Genomic DNA, 23,111 nt, shown 5'->3' on the forward strand with positions numbered 1-23,111 from the left:
TCAGTCATTAATAATCACCTTGGGAGTGGCGACCCCATTGTAATACTAGCCTACATATGTTTCATTCATTACATTCCTGACCCGGTCTAAGACTGGAAAACAGGTTGTAGGTTTTCATTTTTTCATATTTGCCGCTTTTATATCGCAAATTCAACTGAGACAATTCGCATTCACAGATAAACACGCCTAGTAAAACACGTGTGTAGCACTACTCAATGTAAACACAGCTGACAGGCTGTGGGTAACTATGACGATACATGGCTACATAATATATCGCATTATTTCCATGGAGATAACAGAGCGGCTTCCTTTGTGCACAAATAATTGCTGTATAAATTCAATCAGGTCAAAGAAATTCAATAAATAATTTCTCAAGTAGAACGAAACATAATGTCAAGGTGACCTCGACGTAGGGCCAGTTACAAGAAAGCATGATGTTGAGGTCACCTCGACACTGGACCGGAAAAGGTTAAGTTCATGGTAGATTATATCCATTTATTTTATAATAACTGTTAACCTTGTCAAAAAATCATATCACGTTGGAGTCTGCGTATATCAGTATGATAATTCATATTTTCAGACCCCCACACCCTCCATCAAATTCACTGATTTCCGCGAAGAATCCCCATTGCAAGATACGATTTCTATTCGTACTTTGCGAAAATAAGACTATCCAAGTTTTAAGTTAGCCATATTTGGGGAAAAAAACCTTGTCATAAATTCAGGTAAATATGGTAACTAAGAGTTGATGTAGAAAAATTTAATTCGTCAAACAGTTTAGCATAAAAACTACATTAAAATGAAGAGCCCTGCACGGATCTCGACATCCGCAAAGTTAGTGTCTTGGTGGATGCAAACTGTATGACAGTGCGGATAATTTTGCTGAAAATTTCTAAATAATAAAATTTATTAATTTTTACTCAGGTATACTCTTATTTTTGCTTGTGGTCAGGTGAGCCTTGACTATGATATGGGAGAATGGTAATAAATAAAGAGCCTTGAGACCATAAAGCCTTAAATCTGACCTAAGCGTAACTGGCTCCTGCCCTCAATTAATGGAAGGAAGGAACAAAGGTCAATACTTCATAAACCTGTGACTGTGGGAGGGGAGTCTGGTGCCAGGTATCAGGCCTATTAACAGATCTTTCAATACCTTGGGATATTTACAATATCCGCAGATATCCATTCGTGGATGTGGATGAAGGAAGTGCGGATGTGGATAATATTTTGTATATCCATGCAGGGTTCTAATTATAACATTTTTATTTATTGCAAATGGTATTCTTTACCTATGACAATCTGCAGTGGCAGAAATAAATCTAGATAAATAAAATAATGTATACAGCAGGCAATTGTAAGATGTACTATAAGGATAACTACAGCTATTTAGACATATAGAGGGCTAGTTTATTTTCAGTTTACAAAAATGTACAAAAGTTTACACGACAATAATATAAAATAATAATTTGGAATGAGAGTATTTATAAGGCACTTATGAAGAAAAAAGTGTACACTATTAATACAAAATGGTACGGGGCATATTCTAAAAGTGTCATTTATAGATGCGTATTTCTTGGGCATTGGCAGAAGCAGTAACTTCAACCAGTTTGTGAAATTTTCATAATGTTAACATTTGTTCTTGTGCATTAAACCTATCCAAGATAGTCAGTCTGCAAAAGGTTTGCTGAATACTATGAATGTGTCATGAAATTAAATTCATTGAAGACTTTGTGACAATTCATTTCATTTGAATTAAGGCAGAATGAATATGTACCATAAGATGCACAGCAATCAAATGTGTGGTCTAATATGAACAATGTCTTGGTGTAGAACAATCCAAAAGTTAGTGATAACAGGTTTAATTTACATTCTGCCCAAACTTGGCATGAAATGACTGCAACTGAATTTTAACAACTAGTCTTTGATGACAACAGATATCCAGAGGATACTCATATTGCTAGATGACCAATTCTATGAAGAGGTATACTTGTACACATAACGTGTAGCCTACCTTGTTCAGTTATAACAATTCCATGGAGAGCAAGTCACCTTATTGGTATGTAGAATTAGATGAGAATAATGTTTCTGAGAAAATGTTACTTTTAATATTCTCAATTTATTAAAAAAAGAAAAAGTTAAAGCATATTTACTTTCAGAATTTGCCCCGTAGCATACGCACAATTGTAATCTGTGAGAAATATTTCACAGGTAAATTAAATTTAAACACAATTTTCCAGAAAATATTCATATTCTTCAGAGTATTAACAAAAATAATTTGCAACTTACTGAACACTGAATTTATGAAGGAATATTGAAAAACATCCATTACAGGTTAAAGACAATCAATATGTCTATCTGATTTTTAGCACCCAAACATAAGAATTTTATTAAACAAGAAGTCAGGATAGGACAAAGGAATGCAAAGTAGTATAAATGCTGGAGAAAGAAAGTAAGACCTACTTCACACAAGCTAATTTTGAGGAAGTCTGTATATTCATTGCATTTTATTACTGAATTAATATGAATTTTGCATTTCAAGATGCTATAAAAAGTCAAAAGTTCTGATAAAGATTTTTGCATCTTGGGGGAGCCTGATAGCTAGCCATGACTGATATTTGCTAAGACACATCTGATAGTTAACTATTTCCTAAACCTGTTTCCATGATTGATTGTTCAAATATTGTGAGTTCAGCATTATTCTTATACTGATCACTTCTCTGAGTATTATTTTTCTCCATTATCCACCAAGAAATTGTGGACTGATTGAGTGCAGATCAAAAAAAATATATACTGAAAATAACATCAAAGTCAAGATTTATATGTTATTCATAGTTGTTTTAAGACGTGAACAGCATGATTATTATTGTGCAATTTACTACCTACAATTATTCGGGGGGGGGGGGGGGTGTGTCCCAAAATCTGTTTCAAAATACTGAAATTTGCTAACAAATATCCAATTCTTTGAACTGATACAAAAAGAGCTTGAGTGAAACTAAGGATATTCACTAAAGTAACTTTTAAGATAAACCACTTCTCTACTACTCTGCCAATTCCTTAACAGGGCATTTAATTCCTTTAAAAACCAATGAATCAGGTTACCACAATCTTTTAATTGTATATTTTAAAAGTATCAAATATGTGATCTTGATTTAAAACTGTCAGCACTACATTTGGGAAATGCACAAACATTATGCGAGATACAGTAATATCCTTTCAGAAATGCATCCATTTATCGTCTTGGTTTCTCAAGATATAGCTGAATAGCATAATGCACACAATGGAAAATCAGGAATAGATCAAAATAGCTGCAATTAACCGGGCAAGATTGAAAGACTGACTTTCCCAGTTTATGGTATCTGTTGTCTAGGTTAAATCTAACCTATAAAAAAACAGAACATGGCCAAGAATAAATGCATCATCTGGTGCGTTAGCACTTCCAACATGTTCTTCCTACTTCTACATCTAAAAATTAATGTTGCCATGTGAAAGAATCTCAAAGTTTGTATTAAGTAATAGAAGGAAAGCAATTAAGCCAATGCCTGGGACTTACAATTCTAGAATAATTACCATAAAAAATAGGTACAAATATCTATTATTCTACTCTTCAATGTGAATACACATTTCCACAACAAATAAAATAAATACACAATTCCTTTTCATTGTTTGGAATGTTAGATATTTTCAGTCTTTCAAGTTTATTCCTTGTGTAAGATATAAAACATTACACAATGGGTTATATTCAGTAAGTACAGCATTACTTACATTTCCTTTTATATTTAAATTTAGCATCTTATCCTAGCAAGATGATTTCAGCACGTTACCACTGTATGTGCTAAATATCTTCCCTTTGTATTAAAATAGATATAGGTGAGTGAACTAAGAATTTCATTTTGATTCTAATTAAGGTTGGGGGATTCCTTTTTTAATGATATGTAAATCTATAGCCTGTCATGTTGTTTACATCAGCATGGTAGAACCACCCTGCTACATATGTAAAAACTCTAAACAGAAAAATGCCAACTCTTGTCATTTTAGTATGCATAGAGTTTCAGGAATTCTGGGCATCTGCTTTCTTAACTCGACCAAAATTTTCAGTCAAAAACTTTTTCACACACAACCAATTAAATGATACGAGCAAGTTAGTTACTGTATATATGCGAATATGTTGCACACGTTGTAAAGAACGTTGACACCGAAAAATACAGGTGCGCGCATTATTGAGGATAAGGTTGTTACTGTCATCAAAATATCGGAATCCTGTTTCACTTCAGTGTTGCACATGGCATCAGTTACCTAGCTAGAAGAGAGGTGTGAATCACGTAATAAGACTGGTTGCAAGTGCAACAAGTCTTTGTTATCACTCATTCACGGCTAAAGACAAGTTTTGTGTTATTAAAGTGGCAGGGAATGTTGGAAAGTGCATAGTGGGAAGAACGTACAATATCAGTGAAAGTTGTATTTGCAAATGACAAGTAACCAAAACTTAACTTGAACAAGCAAGTAGTAATCGTAGAATGTTTTACAGGTAAAAAGCAAAGCATCTGAATATTGAAAAATGGCTGTGTGATCATGTGAATGAAAAGAGGCAATCTGGATACGCAGTTACAAGTGAAACGTGCCAGTTAAAAGCATTAGCTGTAGCCAGGGAACTAGGCATGGCTGGCTAACAAGATTTTTAAATCACAGGAGATAAGACTTCCAGAGAAAAACTAGCATCGCTCAATGGCTTCCAGGTGATTATGAAGAAAATATACTGAATGCTCATAGCTACGTAATAAATTAGCACTGGAACCATTCAAAAATTGGCAATGCCGATTAGACGCCGGTCCATTCAAAAATGCCGCCTGACAGCACTGTAAACAGGAAGGGGAAGACAGAACTTGATGGATTGGACTATGATTATGGCACTTGCTTCAAAACAAATAAGTAGTTTATGTCAGAACTTCCCCTACAAAAATTATGGTCTTGGATTATTCGTATATATACGGTACCATCATTACCACTATATGAGGGCAAGTCAAATAAAAACCTTAAAAGTGTAAATTTTTAAAAATTGAAATCTTGTGGCACAGTTCTGTCTAGCTTTAACGAATATCCTGTAAATGGCAGCACCATCAAAGGACCAAAGTAACAATGGACGCCCCACTTCAGATATGCACAAAAGAAGAACTGTTATATGGTTTTTCAGTAGTGAAGGTGTGAAACCTATTGAAATCCATCGACGAACGATGATTCAGTACAGTGATGCATGTTTGTCAAAGCAGCAACATGACAATGCTTTGCAACAGCTGATCATCCAAGACCTGCATGTTGAGTGTGTTCCATATTCACCAGACATTGCCTCTAGTGATTACAACATGTCTGGACTACTCAAGGAGGAAGGATGTTCCTTTTGGATGAAGGCACATACCGGTGGCTGCACAGAAAGCCAAGGGATTTTTTTTTAATGAATCCATACAATTTGTAAGTGATGGAGGACTTGTGTTGAATGTAACTGAGACTACATAGAAAAATTATACAGTTGGTGATGCCTTTCGATCAATAAAATGAACTGACAAAGAATATTTAAGGTTTTCATTTGGCTCGTCCTCGTATACAAATTGATAAATATTTACCTAAGTTACTACTTTAATTTTATGTACTGTATAATAGATATTTTATTTCAAATCTGAAATAAATATATATTTCCTTTTTATAATAATAAGAATTCTTAGTGTAAATTAGACACCAGAACATTTGATTTGCATAATTATCAAGAAAGTGTATGAAACATCATACCTGCAAACAATAAAGCTTGTAAAACAAACATATATCTCATAAATCCTACATGATTAATAACAAAACCTATACTTCTTTGCATGGCATATAATAATATAATGTCTCTATGGACTGATTTTTAGGTAAATTTAGTAGGTATCAAAATTGCACAATAAACGTAAACTTAAAGGACTGAATATACCTAGTACTATAATATCTATAGGCCAATGATTCTTCATCAAATAATTCTTAACATAAATTTCATTGCACAATTTTATTAGAGTGAGATATAAAAATACTGTACTTTTATGTGTATAATGTTACGTAGAAAATTTATGAGTTCAGAAGAACTCTCAGTGTATTACTGATATATCAAGATAGTGTCTTCATCTGTACCGTATGACTGTCTCGCCTCATCCATGGCACTGAAGGACATGCAGCACACACCTGGAACAGAAAGAGAATTAATGACCACTTTTGGCCGATGGCAATGTCTAACTTCAGCTAGCCATAATGTCCAATAATGGACCATTTATATTGGTATTAGCCAGTGCAAGCTAACATTAACAGTGGAACCACTTGGTTGAAACAAGTTGATTGTTTAACCTATTTAGTTATTATTATTATTATTATTATTATTATTATTATTACAACTTCCCCCATGCGGAGGCTGCCACAAGGACAAAGTATGTCGACTACACAGTATTTTGTCTTCTAAGTTACTGTTGACTTTGCTAGTGTGCCAGGTAGAAGATTCACCAAAAGGCTCAGGAATAGATTTGCAATACGGTTCTTCAGATGTTATATAGATGATTGCGGAGTATGGTCCTCACGAAAGCATCACTGACGCCAAAATTCACGGCTATGTTACATCGACTCCAGCCCATATGGTTGCAGCCTCCATCTCTAGTAACATCAAGCTATGTCTGCACTCTAATATTGTCCTCCCTCTTGCAATCTGTGCGAGCAAAACATCAGCCAGCATCATTAGTTATTTCCATCACTGCTGCTTGCGGTGAATCCTACGAATACGGTACATCAACCACGTTACAAATGAGGAAGTGGTGTGGAACAGCAGTTAGCGGGACATGTCCTTTGTATGTCCCATCATATCATCCGAGTGGGCATGCACTGGGTCCCTCCAGAAGCCAGACAAAGCAGAGGCTGGCCTTGGAAAAACCTGACGGTGAACATTTATCAACGAACACAAGCTCATTGGTGTAATTTGGAACGAGGCAGAACTACTCATCATCTGATGTGCCCAACAGCATGGATGAGAGGCAAAAATAGTATTCACGTCTACAAAAACTACTGCCCCATCAGATTGATTTCTGTTCTGTACAAAATATTTATAAAGATAATGTTGAATTGAGGTTGTTCCACCCTTAATTCAATAATAATAATAATAATAATAATAATAATAATAATAATAATAATAATAATAATGTTATTGGCTTTAAGTCCTACTAACTACTCTCTTATGGTTTACAGAGATGCCGAGGTGCTGGAATTTAGTCCCACAGGAGTTCTTTTACGTGCCAGTAAATCTACCGACATGAGGCTGACGTATTTGAGCATCCTCAAATACCACCAGACTGAGCAAGGAGCGAACCTGCCAAGTTGGGGTCAGAAGGCCAGTGCCTAAACTGCCTGAGCCACTCAGCCTGGCCCCTTAATTTAGCCCAGCCCATTGAACAATTAGGATTCTGCAGCAGCTTCAGCACAACAGATCACTTTCATGTTCTTCGGGAAGTAATTAGCAGAATAAACAAATACCAAACACCTCTTTGCGAAGGCTTTATTCATTCTGAAAAGGTGTTCCATTCAGTCACTCATTTGGCTGGCATTCAGGCTGTAGTTGTGGCCTTCATCAGGTTTCTTCACAATATGTACAAGACCTCTTCAGCTTTTATTTTTATTGTCCATGAATTGACACATGCGCTTGTAATTGGAAGAGGTGTTAAACAAAGTGATCCCATTTCTCCCAAGCTGTTCTCAGCTGTCCAGGAATAGGCATCATCATTATCATCATCATTCCCCTTTATCCAGCTGTAGCCGGTTATGGGCAAATATGGTTCCTCGGTTCCTCTCCACTTTCTTTGGTAGGGAACGCCGTAACATTTTCCAAGGCACCATATCTGCTAATCCATATAGGTTATTGTTATGACGGGTTCGCCACATCAAAGGCATTTTATACCTACTGCCAGGTTCAAAATTAGGCCGCCCCTAACATGAAGTCAGACGCCTTTCGAGCCGCTCCTCTGGAGTACAGACACTACAGGTTTGCCCCTTCCGCCATCTCCACTGTACCAAAGTCCACCTTCTCCGCCGTAGATGGCGCTGAGGTCTTCACTCGTAACCCTGAGCTGGGCCCCATACTAGATGTTACACACCGGGTCAGTGTGCTCTGGGACTCTCATAAGCAGGGGCGCCACTCCCTGGGTAGGACTGCCTCCAAAGAGGAACTCTACCTGCTACCTGTGAGGAATAGGCAATCAAAGTTAAACTGGGAAGAAAAAGCAATCAAAATTAGTGTGAGAAAGCTTAATAACCTAAGATTCACATATGACACTCTATTGGTTGCCAATGATTTTGAAGAAATCCAATCCCCAATTAGAGACCTTGCCTTGGAATGTCAGTCAGAAGGCCTCGGCATAAGCACGTGCACCAAGAATCCGGCCTCTCCAACCGAACTCCAACAACTACCTAAGAGCTCAAAATCACGACTATTATTCCATAGGATGATTCCACCTATTTCAACTGAATAATAAACAGCAAGAGAACTTTCATTAATAGAACACGATACCAATCTCCACAAGCCAATTTTAAAGGGTAAACAATGTCAATTTAATTCATTTTCGTTTCAGGACAACCTTGCGAGCACTAAATGTAACGTACCTCATTACCATATTCGACAAGTTTGTACTTTATTACAAGTGATGAAAATCACTTTATCCTAATAGCGCCTCACACAGCTTGTCAAACGGGCCTACAACGCCATAGAACCAATCTATAACAACAATAATTCAACAGCCTCATCAAACTTCCATAATACTCTTCAATAGTATAAATTATTAAAATCAACGTTTTATAAAATATATTGTCATCGAAGAAGAACACAACAGCTCTCCAACCTTCACGTCAAAAAACCAAATCAACGTTGAGAATTTCCACCCATCATCATCTCTGCAACTTTCTTGATGACTTAATACAAATTAGGCCAACTATAAACATCTGGTGAACTTCTTGTCAACGCAATCTTGCCGAATAAATCTAAAATAACCTACGAACTGTTGACCAATAAATATCACGGACAAATGCATGCCAACGTCAAGTAACTTTTAATATATAAGTAATAATAATAACAACGTAAACATTTCCACCTTTTCAATACTAAAATATATTCACAAAATTATAAATTACACGGTACTAGTTTCGACCCATCTAGGGGTCATCATCAGCCGTATTGGAGCAAAGATCACTTTTGGCGAAATCCTAAGAAAATGTTATTTTAAAGAATTGGAATGTTTTTCCTTCATATTTTTTATACTAAGCTTTATATTTTGACTTATATCTTTTTACCATATATTAGCAGTTATTAACCTATACTTTAAACTTTGACTATGGCTTTAAGCCATCAACTGTCATTTATAGTCACATGACGCCTTCATTTTTAAATGTACTGCTTATGAATCTACCAGTTTTTATGTATCAATTGATTGTATTATATATTCTCATTGAACTGATTTCATATGCCTTTCACTATGTATTAGACATCTATTAATGACTACGGCTTCAAGCCACCTTCTTTTACTATAGTACAATCAAACAAGTTCTATTCAACAAAGAACTACATATGTTTTTATCAATATATTAGATTTTTAGTAACTTCATGAACATGTTTATAACAAACGTAAATCTTACCTCTCTTATAATCATCAAACACATTTTTGAATATCTTTAACCAGATGCCTGGTAAAATAATAAGGTTTTTGATAATGACTGAGGATGCCTCACAGTAGGAGGCGAAACATGTCTCATCTGAATAATGTTTTAAAGTAAATGCCAACATCTTGTAATGTATTGAATAGGTGGAAATAAACAAAAAATATTATCCTATATACAGTTTAAGTTTGTACTTTGCCGGAATAAGCATTACACAAGATATGAAGTGTTCCATTAATAACATACCACGACCTTTCAAAGGAAGTTTTTAATCATGAAGAAGATATAGAACTCTAACACAAGAGTGTAACGAATCTCATAAGGGATCTATGGACATGACAATCAAATTTTATTGATTTTAACCTGTTATCAATGTTGTTTACTACGGTTATTTTTAACTACAAATATTCGTTTATAGGAAGGGGAGTTATGGATTGGAATAACTTACCAAGAGAGATGTTCAATAAATTTCCAATTTCTTTGAAATCATTTAGGAAAAGGCTAGGAAAACAACAGATAGAGAATCTGCCACCTGGGCGACTGCTCTAAATGCAGATCAGTAGTGACTGATTGAAAAACATATCAAGTGATGTTCCATGATTTGTATATGTTATTTTGTCTTATGTTCTCAAGCATCTGAGGATGATCGATTGTAGATCGACACTGGTCCTGCAGATGGTGTAGTATCGATTAGGTGGAATTATCCCGATTATATGACTGTTAGTACGGTACAGTTTTGACTTCCAAGTGTATCAACATTTTCTGACGTGTCCTATCAATGTATCCATATCAAATTTTGCCAATTCATTCTCACCTCACAAACTCAATTCGGTATATTTTGAAAAGTTTCACCAATATTTGTTTCATCTATGTACTACAAATTGAAATAAACAGTTACAACAAAGTTTATTCTGAAACATATAACTTACGGCTTCGGTATGTTGGGTTGTGGTAGTAGAACTTCTGTCTTGACAGGTTGTATCCACATAGCACAATGTAATGACCTGCAAACAATATGAAATTACCACTGTTTATAGCGGATGATTTTATAAATTAAAATCCTCTTATTTAAGGATAAGATAATAATAATGATAATAATAACAACAACAACCATACAGCCTCGGCTGACATGTGCAGGCATTTTAATTTGATACTATTAGGTTGCCTTCTTGTCAATTTCATTGTTCCATTTTTGTTACTTTCATACATTACATTACCAGACAGCAAATCACCATCTTTCCAGTAGTTCACTTAATTAATTTACATTCACCAAACTGTGTATTTTACTGATAGGTCTAATGGTGACGATGGGATAGGAAAAGCCGAGGAGTGGAAAAGAAGTGGCCGTGGCCTTAATTAAAGTACAGTCCCAGCATTTGCCTGGTGTGAACATGGGAAACCACGGATAACCATTTTCAGCCTGCCGACAGTGGGGTTCGAACCCATTATTTCCTGGATACAAGCTCACAGCTGCACGCCCTTAAACACACGGCCAACTCACGCAGTTAATTCTTGGTATCTGATCCTGTCTATGTACTTTGATCAAAATTTGTCACTATTAAAATATTATCACATATCATGCATGCATCGTGAATTAAAACTATGGAATCTAGTAAAAAAAAAAGACCATTTTCAAAACATACAACTTCCATAAGACATATTTTACATGTATGAGATTGCATTATGGTGTTAAGTAGAGATTCTGTCATTAATGGACTATAATTAATACATATCTTTAAAGAAAGATCTTCTTGTTGTATATAATAACATACAAATTATAAGTTAATTTTGTTTAAAATGTGTACACAGACAGGACCAGGTACCAAGAAATATCCAGTTTCCTTAAAAGTTTAAATATATATCCCTGTTCTCTTTTTGTTTTTTGAACTTTGATGGCTGAAGATGTCTTCTAATGAGGACGAAACACCTACCATGATTTAATGTTATTCTGAAAGGAATAAATTTAATTTGTATTGTAAAGATGGAATTCTCCTAAAATTACCATTACATTTGTTAAGGTGAACAATACAGGCTAAAATTGAATGTCATTTCTTGTAACTCGGTGCTGAGACGCTGGCCCTAACGATTACTCTTATTACCATACCGAGATTATTATTATTACTATTATTATTGAAAGAAATAACTGCAGACAAACCATTATAGCTAATACTCCAAGGCAGCCAACTGCGAATTTCTGTTATGAGTTTTTTGCACTTGCAGATGTCGCAGCTCAGTAGATTGGCATTTGTCAGCAAGATGATGGGTCCGTGCCTGGCCAGGTGTTGTATGAGATCATCCTGTTTGAGAGAGACCTGTCGGACCGAAATTCCGTTGGCTTCTGCTTCATTAAATCTTCGCATAACCCTCTCTTCATCCTGCCATGACAAAAATGTATACAACATTAAAACAGAAATATGAATACAAAGTCAGATATTTACAGTCAGGAAAAATGAGGTGGTGCTTAGAAACAGCTTTAAAGGGGTCATTATCTAAAATAATAATAAAAGACTGAAATGTGATTGTTTAACCCAAGATCGGTCGAGGTGGTAGTGGTGGTGATTATTGTTTTAAGAGGAAGTACAACTACGCAACCATCCTCTATATGACACTAATCAGAGGGGAAAAAATGGAAGGGAACCGACACTTCGAAAAATGAAGATATCGGTCAAAGGAAGACAAAGCTGTGAAGGGCGTGAAAATGAAAGACTCCCTAGCCCTCGCAAACCTAATAGCGTCGGGGTCAGAAAAGAACAAGAGCTGACCGAGGGAGGTCGGATAGGATAGATGAAAGTGAGGAGCCTGGCACTAGTAAGTAGAAGCAATGCCAGAACTCAGCTGAGGGCCCCGTGGTCGCCAAACCACGCTCCAAAGTTCAGAGCCCCTGGAATTATTATTATTATTATTATTATTATTATTATTATTATTATTATTATTATTATTATTATTATAGGCAGGCAATAATTCCATTGTGGAGATTTATCTCCCGTATGCAGTTATCAGACTGTGCCTCATATATAGGCTTCTGATAAGCTCACCTGCATACACCCAGCGTCAGTGGGTAGGGTCTGACACATCCCACTCTGACGAGTCTAGTGTCAGACCTAAGACGAAACGCTGGTTAATAGAGCAAATGCCTGAAAAGCCTTACATCTGATACGTTTTGAAAATGAGTTACCGAAGATTTCTGTTGCTGTTGCGAGGTCTTCGTTTTGATGATGCACGGACAAGGTTGACAAGGAAAGCACTCGATAGACTAGCCCCGATCAGAAATGTGTTTGAAGGTTTCGTAGAAAGATGTGTGAAGGTTTCGTAGAAAGATGTGTGAACAGCTACAGCATTTCTGAATACGCTGCAGTTGACAAAATGCTTGAATCATTTCGTGATAGATGTGCATTTAGACAGTTCATGCCAAGGAAGCCGGCCAAATATGGCATAAAGATATTTTCTCTGGTAGATTCAAGGATGTTTTATACATCGAACATGGAGATTTATGTGACCGGGCAGCCTTCCGGGCCTTACATGTTGGATACTAGACCCAGTGCCATTATGTCAAGAGACTTGTTGAACCAATCAAAGGGTCGGGAAGAAATGTTACAATGGACAATTGGTTTTCATCTATTCTGCTTACACATGAACTTCTACACCAATATAACTTGACAGTAATTGGGACTCTATAAAAGAATAAGGTGGAACTGCCACCAGAACTTGTAAATACGAAGCAACAGCCTATAAACAGCAGCCTGTTCGCCTTCCAAGAAGATTGTACAGTTGTTTTGTATGTTCCCACAAAGAGCCGAAACATTGTGCTGGTTTCAAGTATGCATGACTCAGATGAAATTGATCCAACTACTGGCGACAAAGAGAAGCCAACAATACAACCTCAAGAAAGGAGATGTAGATATCGTTGATAAGATGAAATCAAGTACACTGTTGCCAGAGTATGTTGTCGTTGGCTACTCAGAATTTTTTTTTTACACTTTTAGATGTTGGTGCCATCAATGCTCAAGTAATCCTCTTTTGCAACACTAACAGTAAAATGGAACAAATAAATTTTTTTGACAACTCTGGCATTGGGTCTCACAAGAAATCATATGGTGGCAAGACTTTCAAAGGAAGGAGTTCAGAACGAACTGAAGATTCGAATAAGGAAATACCTGCTACAAACAAAGAGAGGGTGAGATGTGGCTTTTGCCCGAAAAGAAAGAATCGTTTCTCCATGGTTCGGTGCATTTCTTGTCAGGCTTCAATTTGTGGAGAGCATTCAATAAACATGTGTCATCAGTGCTATGGTGAGAAGGAAGCCAGGGATGTCAGCAGCAGTGAATGAAGCTGCAAGATACCAAAGACAATATTCAGAATATGAATGAACTGTACATAATGCAATAATTTTGTTCTCTTATCGGCATATTGTACATTGTTTTGTATATTACATCGTTTGATATCATTTGTGAATAGATTCTCTAAATTTAAAATAATAATTTTCATCATTTTTTACGGCACTCATCGTTCATTTGTATAATAAGGCATTATGACTTTGGGTTTTGAGGCCAAATGTGATAAAAATAAATCAAAGTGCTCCATAAGGTGACAAAAGAATAAAAATAGAAACTTCCCAGCAAGATAATTTCCGATTGATATACATAAGAAAGACAGAAACTTCTTTTTCATTAGCGTGAGCGCCTCGACCGATGACGTGACTAAGTTCGACCGATGTTGGGTTAAGAACAGACATCAAGGCAATAAATTATGGCAAGAAATCGAGAAAAACATTTCTGGAAAGGTATACAAACAGGTGCAAAATATGTAGTGATAAAATGCCTATATTCAAGTCTAACCCAGTAACATTAATATTCTTCTAATCAACATCCTCCTCCTCCTTTCGCCTTATCCAGCTTCTACTGGGTCGGGGCATTTATTGTACTTCTCCACCCACCATTCCTCTTTCATTATTTTGTTCCAGTCCAGGTTTCTTCTTCTTCTTCTTGCACTCCTCTTCACTGAACTGATCCACTTGGATCTAGGTCTCCCTTTCATTGTCTTCATCTCCATTATCTGTTTTAGTATTCCTGTTTACATGTCCGAACCATTTTAGTTTACTCCTATCAATTCTCTCATTTCGGTTTTCAATTCCGACCTCCTTTGTAACATCTTCATTTCTCAACATTATTCCTTATCTTTCCCATCGTACTTCTTAGATATTTCATTTCACTGCTTAAATTCTACTCTCCTCCCTAAATATCACTGTCCACCAGGTCCCTGCCAAATAAGTCAATATGGGTGTGTAATAAATTTTTTACACTTCCTTGGTACTTCCCTATTCCAGACAAGGTTTCTTCCACTCTGGTAGAATGCTTTGCCCTGTTGCACCCTCTTGCTAATGTCCATGTCCAGCCTTGTATTCTGCATTAATTCACTCCCTAGGTATTTGAAACTGTCAAATACTCGTTCAGTGCATCAACTTCTTCGTTGTTTGTTACCCAGACCACAATATTGTCTGCAAATCTCCCTATTCCCATATGCTTCTTTTTTTCCACTTTACAATTTTGTCCATAACCATTAGAAACAAAAGAGGTGACAGCACACTCCCCTGTCTTACAAGGAGAGGCCAGACCCTGCGTCCAACCGATTGCAACGAGCTTTAATATACCTGTTGGGGGACACTCAACAGTAAGTCATGTATAAGAGTTTAGGTCAATTCGCTTTTGTTTTTAAAAAAATTGAGGATAAATGTCATGACGCAGGATCTGCTTCGGACCAAGTGGAGGTGATAGAGCACTAAAAGGCGAACACATTTTATTTAAACATGTCAAATCCACAACCTAATAATTTCCGAAAAACCGATGAATCCTTGATTCCAATGCAATGTACATTTACAGTCGAACCTCGATATCTCGAACCTCCATTACTTGAATTTTCAGTATCTTGAAGTAACTTAAATTTTCCGGCTGTTTGTCCTATTCTTCACGTGCATTTAATTCTCTATTACTCGAAATTCAGTTACACGAATTTCTCAATTTCTTGAAGCAAACATTTACTCCTTGAAGCAAAAAATACTCTGTAACTCTAATTTTGTGCAACAATGACTGGCATTTGTTGTTTGTGAAGAACAGTTAACAAAGAATGAAGGGGTTACAGCGATGCTGGGAGCTAATATGATGAGAACTGAAAACTAAAACTTTTAGTGATCTGATAATCGGCAAAACCTCACTGTTTCTTGGGTGTGAATTAATTACGATCATATATGAAAAGCAACCCCCAAAGTCATGGATGACAAGCTCCATTTGCGAATCTCGGCTGCGTGGTATTGACAAGAAGTTTCAATGTGAAGTGAGGAAAGGTTAACTGTAACAAACAGAAGAGACTAATGGATCTTTTTCCAAAGGTGTTAACGGAGGTAGGGCCTATGTTCCTTGTTTCACTACTGTATGTACCTTATCATGTCTTCTAAAAAGTTATTATAATAAGTGTTATAATTAAAGTGATGTCATAAAATAGAGTTTGTTTGTATATTTTTAAGTACTGTTGAAAATAACGTATTCAGTATAAGACTGTAGATACATATGATTCAATTATGTGATATACACGCTCAAAAACGATATTCTCTATTTCTCAAAATTTCAATAACTTGAAATAAAATATAGCTCCTGATGTGATTAGAGATATCAAGGTTCCACCATACTTGGAGAGTTCCAATGCAGGCAACCAGAGCAGTGGTCGAGTGGTCAGTGAACCTTCATGACGTGAGTTCGAGTCTCGTTGCAGCTATATTTTTTGTGTAAAATAAATTATTTGAGGGAACATGAAGATAAAAATGCAAATAAAAATATTAAGCAAACTGCAGTGAACTTTATTTTATACCTCAAATTAACATAGAGAGACCCAGCAGTAACTGTGCGAATGATTAGGTCTATATTGATTTCAGGTAGAAAATAAAGTGTATTGCAATTTGTGTAATATTTTGGTTCGCATTTTAATCTTCACGTTCCTTCAAATATTAATTTATTTTGCACAAGAAATATAGGTCCAACGAGACTCAAACTCACATCTTTGAAGCCTGCAGACAAGTACGGTGACCACTCAGCCACCACTCCGGTTAATTGCGGTGTAACTCTACAAGTATACATTGCATTGGAATTGGAGATTCATAAATTTTTCGGAAATTATGAGGTTGTGGACCTGACATGTTTAAGTACACGCGATCTATCAACTCCACTTGGCCCGAAGTGGATCCTGCGTTGTGGCATTTGACCTCATTAAAAAAAAAAAAAAAAAAAAAAAAAAAAAAAAAAAAAAAGCGTATTGACCTAAATCCTTATGCATGAGTTACTGTTGAGTGTCCCCCCACAGGTACATTGAAGCTCGTTGAAATCGGTTGGATGCAGGGTCTGGCCTCTCCCTGTTAGTCCAGTTTCATTTCTAAACCATTCCTTATTTCCAACTGGAGTCAGTAAACTGTTAGTACACTGCAGACGCAGTTGTTGTACATTGTTTGCACCATTTCTATAGCACAAACAGGCCTATAATGAAGGTATTAGTGAAAGAAAATGAAGGGCCATGAAGATTCGCCATGCTTTGGAAAACTAACACTATCAGGGAAGGAAGAGAACAAGAGTTAACCAAGGGGAGAAGGATATGCACCTGCACACAAAAAATACTAAGTGCCTTCCCCACACCTGGAGATTGGTGACCTATACTGCTAATAAGAAGAGATGGCGTCTGACAGGTAAGGTTGGAGGGAGGAGCACTGCACGTGGCATTTCACGATGTTGCCACATTCCAGCATTCCTTTCTGTACATGCTCTTACCCCTCGCTTCCGGCTCACTTGTTCTCTCCGTCATTCTGACCACTGTGATCTGTTGTAGACTGCCTGGCCAGGCGGTGTCGTCCCATTTGCGATCACTCTTAAAAATCAGGTTCTTATCAGTGACATACAAACAGTCAGGTTGCTGTGAGGGAAATCCTTACTGAAGGATTAGTACAGGAAGACATCCCTCAAGTAACTGGCGAAACTGGGAATCTTACGAATCGTATGTTGAAAGTCATTAAATTACTTATATTTACCGTTTGAGACTGATGCGTTTATATCGGGATTGACAGGGAATAAACAGGACTCAAATAAACCTTTTATTTACCGAGCTGGATAGCTGCAGTCGCTTAAGTGCGGCCAGTATTCAGTATTCGGGAGATAGTGGGTTCGAACCCCACTGTCGGCAGCCCTGAAGATGGTTTTCCGTGGTTTCCTAATTAATTTACACAGCATGTTTCTACTGCCGGATGCCCTTCCTGGCACCAACCTCAGTTGAGGAACTAATGAAGACGAAATGTGTTGTGGTGAATAAAATTGGGTAAGGGGTGCCTGTGGATAGGAACTGTACCGGCATTTGCATGGAAGTGAAGATATTAAGCCACAGGAAACTATTCTGAGAAGAACCGACGGTGGGATTCGAACCCACGCGTTTCCCGAATGCAGGGCTTGGCTCCATAGCCACAGAGCGTTAAAACGCGCGGCCACTCGGTCTACTTTCATCTATATAAATAAAATTATAATTTTTGTCTGTACGCTTCGATTAGATGTACAAGATTCCAGAACTTAATGTTAAGAAAATGTTTAGATTACAATAAGTTGAAAAAATGACGATTCTATAATGATAGCGCGAAGAGAATATATTGCGTTCGGAAAATAGTGGGTTCGAATCCCATTGTCGGTAGCCCTGTAGATGGTTTTCCGTGGTTTCCTATTTTCACAACAAACACAACAAGCCAGGGTCGTTTCCTTCCCACTCCAAGTCCTTTCCTATCCTATTGTCGCCGTAAGACCTATCTGTGTCGCTGCGACATAAATCCAGCGGTAAAACAAACCCTTGTCACCAAACATCCTCACTTTTTCGTAAATTTCTGTAAGAGTATCCATTATATAAAGCTACGCCTTAATTAGCAGTCCCCTTGCTGCGTTAAAGTTGGGAAACCCTGACAGGCTGCTGAAAATTTTACAGTGATTGCAAATGAGACAAGAACTGGTCTTTCTTCACATTCTTGTTTTCCACTGTAATGGAACTGGTCGCAAATAGAACAAATTTTGCTCTGGAATGGAATTAAGGGAACATTCCTTTCCGATAAACTCGTAGCCTCCTCTTCAAAGAATTCTCTTGCAGCACATATCATTTCTCTTCCTTGGTGATGAATTGTCACACCATGGCCGGCGGTATTTTTTTCACGAGGTGGACGAGTCCTGGGCCTCCCTCTCCCTCGAGGAGTATTCATCGTACTCAAAATATAAATACAATGATTGCACGTGCGTACGTACGTAAATAGTATTTAAAATACAATTAGAAACTTACTAACGGCCACTCACACTGAACTGCTTGCAACAAGATCTAGCTCACAAGTGAAGTGAGAGGTTTGGCAACTCCCAGCAAGACGAGCCTCCCAGAAGATTTATCTCCATGGCAACTGCAGTCGCCCCACCCTCGTTTCCATGGCAACCACACAGCCACTCCCTTTATCCCGCCTCGGCAGGCAGTAAACGGACCTCCCTCTACGAAATGTCACAGGCCATCTCTTATTATTAGCAGTATAGTAATTGCCTTTTTTAAATTTATAATTGGATTTATGTCACACCTACACAGATAGGGACAGGAAAGGGCTAGGAATGGGAAGGATCGGCTATGTCCTTAATTAAGGTACAACCCCAGTATTTGCCTGGTGTGAAAATGGGAAACCACAGAAAACCATCTTCAGGGCTGCTGACAGTGGGGTTCGAACCAACTATCTCCCGGACACAAGCTCACAGCCGCACGCCCCTAACTGCACGGCCAACTCGCCCGGTAGTTGAAAAGTAAAATAACGAATTATGGACTGGGACAATAATAACCCTTGCCTACGTCGTTCTTCGTAATGTATCTGTATGCATTACATATCAGCCGTTGAATTTGTTTACTTGAAGTTTTATTCTCCTTTCTTTTCTTAGCAGTACTACTACTACTACTACTACTAATAATAATACTACTACTCGTGGGCACGGAACCACTGTTACTCTGTCGAGTATCACTCGTGCGCACTGAACCAGTACTATTTGGTCGAGTATCAGTGCTACCGATGCTCAGCTGAGGATTGTTTGTGTGCACTGGCAGATTTAATTAAGGATTTATTGGTGCATTAATTTCCAGGTTTGATTCCCACGGCCCCCACATTATTAAATGAAGCTAAGTGAAAAGCAATACACTTCACTAACATTAATTAATGAAACAAATATTACAAGACTTTCAAATAGCGAGCAAAGGATGTGCGAATTGTCTGAGTTGAAAAATGAGACTGACGACTATTTAACAAGAGATGCATTGGCAACAGAGCTGTAAAGATTTTTGTTGGGGAATGAGAACTTCCGTTTTAAAGCCCACTATCCTATTGGGCAAGCAAGTGGCCGAGAGATCAAATGTTTGCCGAACTGTTTGAATACTGGTGGGTAAGCTATAAATTTCATTGTTTCCTACCCACTTCTTTGTTAAATGGCCTGCCTGCTTCCTCCAGCAAGTCAGTGCTTGTTTTACATCAGATAGAGATTTACTTCTTTGCCTGAGGTCCTATGTGAACTTTAAGACATCATATCATGACAAGAAGATCATAACCATAAATTTTGTTATTATATGTAGTTTAATGTTATAATTATTCCTGCAACATTGTCTTTGTCTGTTATACATTTGTTTTAGTTATCACATAATATATTTAATTTTTATATGGCTGAAGATAGCCAATAAGTGGCTGAAACTAGTCCCAAGTCTTATGTAATAACATTTACTTAATATATTGTATTGAAAAGGTAGACCCTCTTGTCAATTTATACTTATATATGCTGGTGGGTATGCATTGCCTATCTCAGCTATACCAAGACGTTTGACTGCATGCTACTTCACGCTGTACGTGCTACCATTGCCAAACAGCACATGACCTTTCAAAATATAGCAAGGTAATGCACACGAGGTACGCTGTATTACAGCAACGCGTACGATGACGCTCAGCTCAAGACAGTGCAACTGACCGTAGCGCATGGAAGAGGATTTGGCCAACGAAAACGCCCTCAAAACAAAGAAGTTTGTTTCAACTCGCTTGGCTCGGTCACGCTCATGTTGATCTGGACTCGGCTTACCCTTTGAACAGCCCCGCGCTGCTACATGGGTTTGCTTCTGCGGAAGAATCAGTTCAGCTCGGATTTGCTCTGCTACGCCAGCAGTGTGCAAGTCTCCTTTGGAGAGGCAGGGGATACTGTGGATGTAGGCCATTCTACTACCCCCCCCCCCCCCCTTTCCCCCCTAAGGGAGTCTGCAATCACTATCAGCCACTAATCAATTAATGTTTCTATACAGGCATAAGCTCACTTAGGACCCTGCATTGCTCACAATGGTGCATTTACTGCCCGTTGCCAACAGTAAACTTGAATAACACGTCAAGGGTGTTAAGCAATTTTCAATTTTGCTTTACATTGTACCGACAGAGATAGGTCTTATGGCGATGATGGGATAGGAAAGGGCTAGGACTGTGGCCTTAATTAAGGTACAGCCCAGTGTTCTCACCAGTAATATTTGTCAGTCGGGTGGTAGGAATGAGTAGCCTGGCAAGGAATACTACGTAAAAATGAATATGATAAAATTTCAATTTAAACCCTAACGGCATTAACAGCAATGGTATGCACTCAATGCAAAACTGAAGTATTTGAGTATTATCACAAATAAGACATAACAGAGTATTTTGAACTTCTAGTGTCCTAATGCTCGTTCCTTATCATGTAACACCGGGGGCTTAACATATCCCCCCCCACGCATCGATTTCTGTGGAGTGCCATACGGGTATGTGATGTTCCATGGATTCGAGTGCTCGCATGTGATTCCACGCTAATCCAGACACTGTTTGTGCACACTACGCGATAATCATATTAAATATTTAAACTCCTATGTACAGTAACTTAATTGATGCAATTATGCTGCCAATAATTATTCATCACTTAAATAAAGTTTTACCATATTTATATTTTAATTTGGAGCATCCAATGACTCAAATATGTATTAATATCACGTAACTAGCACATATGTAGGTTATGTTAGCCGGGCGGTCTGTGAAAACAGCCTAGGGAGAACACAGCAACCCCAGTATTTGTCCAGTGTGAAAATGGGAAACCACGGAAAAACATCTTCAGGGCTGTCGAGAGTGGAGTTTGAATCCACCATCTCCCGAATGCACGCTGACAGCTACATAACTCAAACGGCGTAGCCAACTTATTCAGTAGGGTATTTATCGAACATGCCAAACCATAAAGATACAACTTTTGATTTTGAAAGTCTCAAAACACTATCTTTCTGAACAGCAAAATGCATTGTTTATTATGAGACTTGAATATATGACGTACCTTGTGTAGAACTCTGGCATAAAATGTCTGTTCATGGTATTCAGGATTGATCCCCAATGTGACTGTACAAAATACGTACTTTACTCCATATCGTAGAAGTAAGTAGCACAAGTCAATTGTCCACGTACTGTAATAAGAATATGACAGATATAATAGTAAGTTACACTGTTATTCACATATTTTAGGATCAGAAAGACAGACTTCCCCAGCAGATGAATTAAATAGTAGACAACAATACGAATTTAGAACCGATAGCTTTAAAATATGAGATCACCTTTTGTTGAATTCCTGTTCTTTGCATATTTTATTAAAGTTATTCTGAAAGTCTTGTCGTTTCTTTTCAGGCAAGACCATTAGCACACAAGACACCCCACAGTCCCAGTTTGATTTTTGTTGTTGATGCGATACTTCCAACTGAATTGAAGGAGGAATGTCTGAAAAGTACAAAATAAGAGGTAATTTAATTCAAGACTGGAAAAATTAAGCGAAATAAATTTTATTTTAAAGCAATGCCTCACAAGAATTACCATTATCACAGAGTTTCTGACAGACTTCCATTTATTCAGTTTCGATAAACTGATTACTGGGTATAATCGCAGCACTAACTGACAGGTGATATCAATATTTTATTCACAGGTCTTCCCAATTTATCATACCTTCGAAGAATATGATAGGGTATTTCTTATCAACAACAAGGCATCTAGCCACGATTCTCTTTTATCTCTAATTGGCTTTCTTTCGAAAATAATATAACTATGCATCGATGTCATCGCAAAATATGGCAGAAAGCAATTTTATATTTTACAATAATGCCAGCAATGCCCCATAGTGAAACTTCATTGATCTTCAACATAACCAAACCACACATCAGCAAGGACACATTGGAATCTCTATTGTCTAGCAAGAAAAACAAACAGTTGAAGCGCCCTACTCATCATGTTCACCAATTCTACAGGTCTAAAATACAAACTGACGATAACGTTACGACCATTAAGATCTGCAGAAATTGAA

General features: G+C 37.4%; 1 protein-coding gene across 1 annotated transcript; it reads right to left on the bottom strand.

Moving 5' to 3' along the window:
* Positions 1-960: 960 nt before the first annotated feature.
* Positions 961-22,986, bottom strand: LOC136886437 (protein GUCD1). The gene is made up of 6 exons (XM_067159216.2): positions 22,628-22,986; positions 22,375-22,534; positions 22,101-22,227; positions 11,858-12,077; positions 10,632-10,706; positions 961-6,204 (listed from the first exon to the last, which is right to left on the bottom strand). Exons 1-6 carry the CDS (start codon positions 22,656-22,658, stop codon positions 6,119-6,121), a joined length of 699 nt encoding a protein of 232 aa, XP_067015317.2. The 5' UTR covers positions 22,659-22,986; the 3' UTR covers positions 961-6,118.
* Between the last annotated feature and the right edge of the window lie 125 nt (positions 22,987-23,111).

Source organism: Anabrus simplex, chromosome X, assembly GCF_040414725.1.
Source record: "Anabrus simplex isolate iqAnaSimp1 chromosome X, ASM4041472v1, whole genome shotgun sequence".
NCBI classification, from domain to species: Eukaryota; Metazoa; Arthropoda; class Insecta; order Orthoptera; family Tettigoniidae; genus Anabrus; species Anabrus simplex.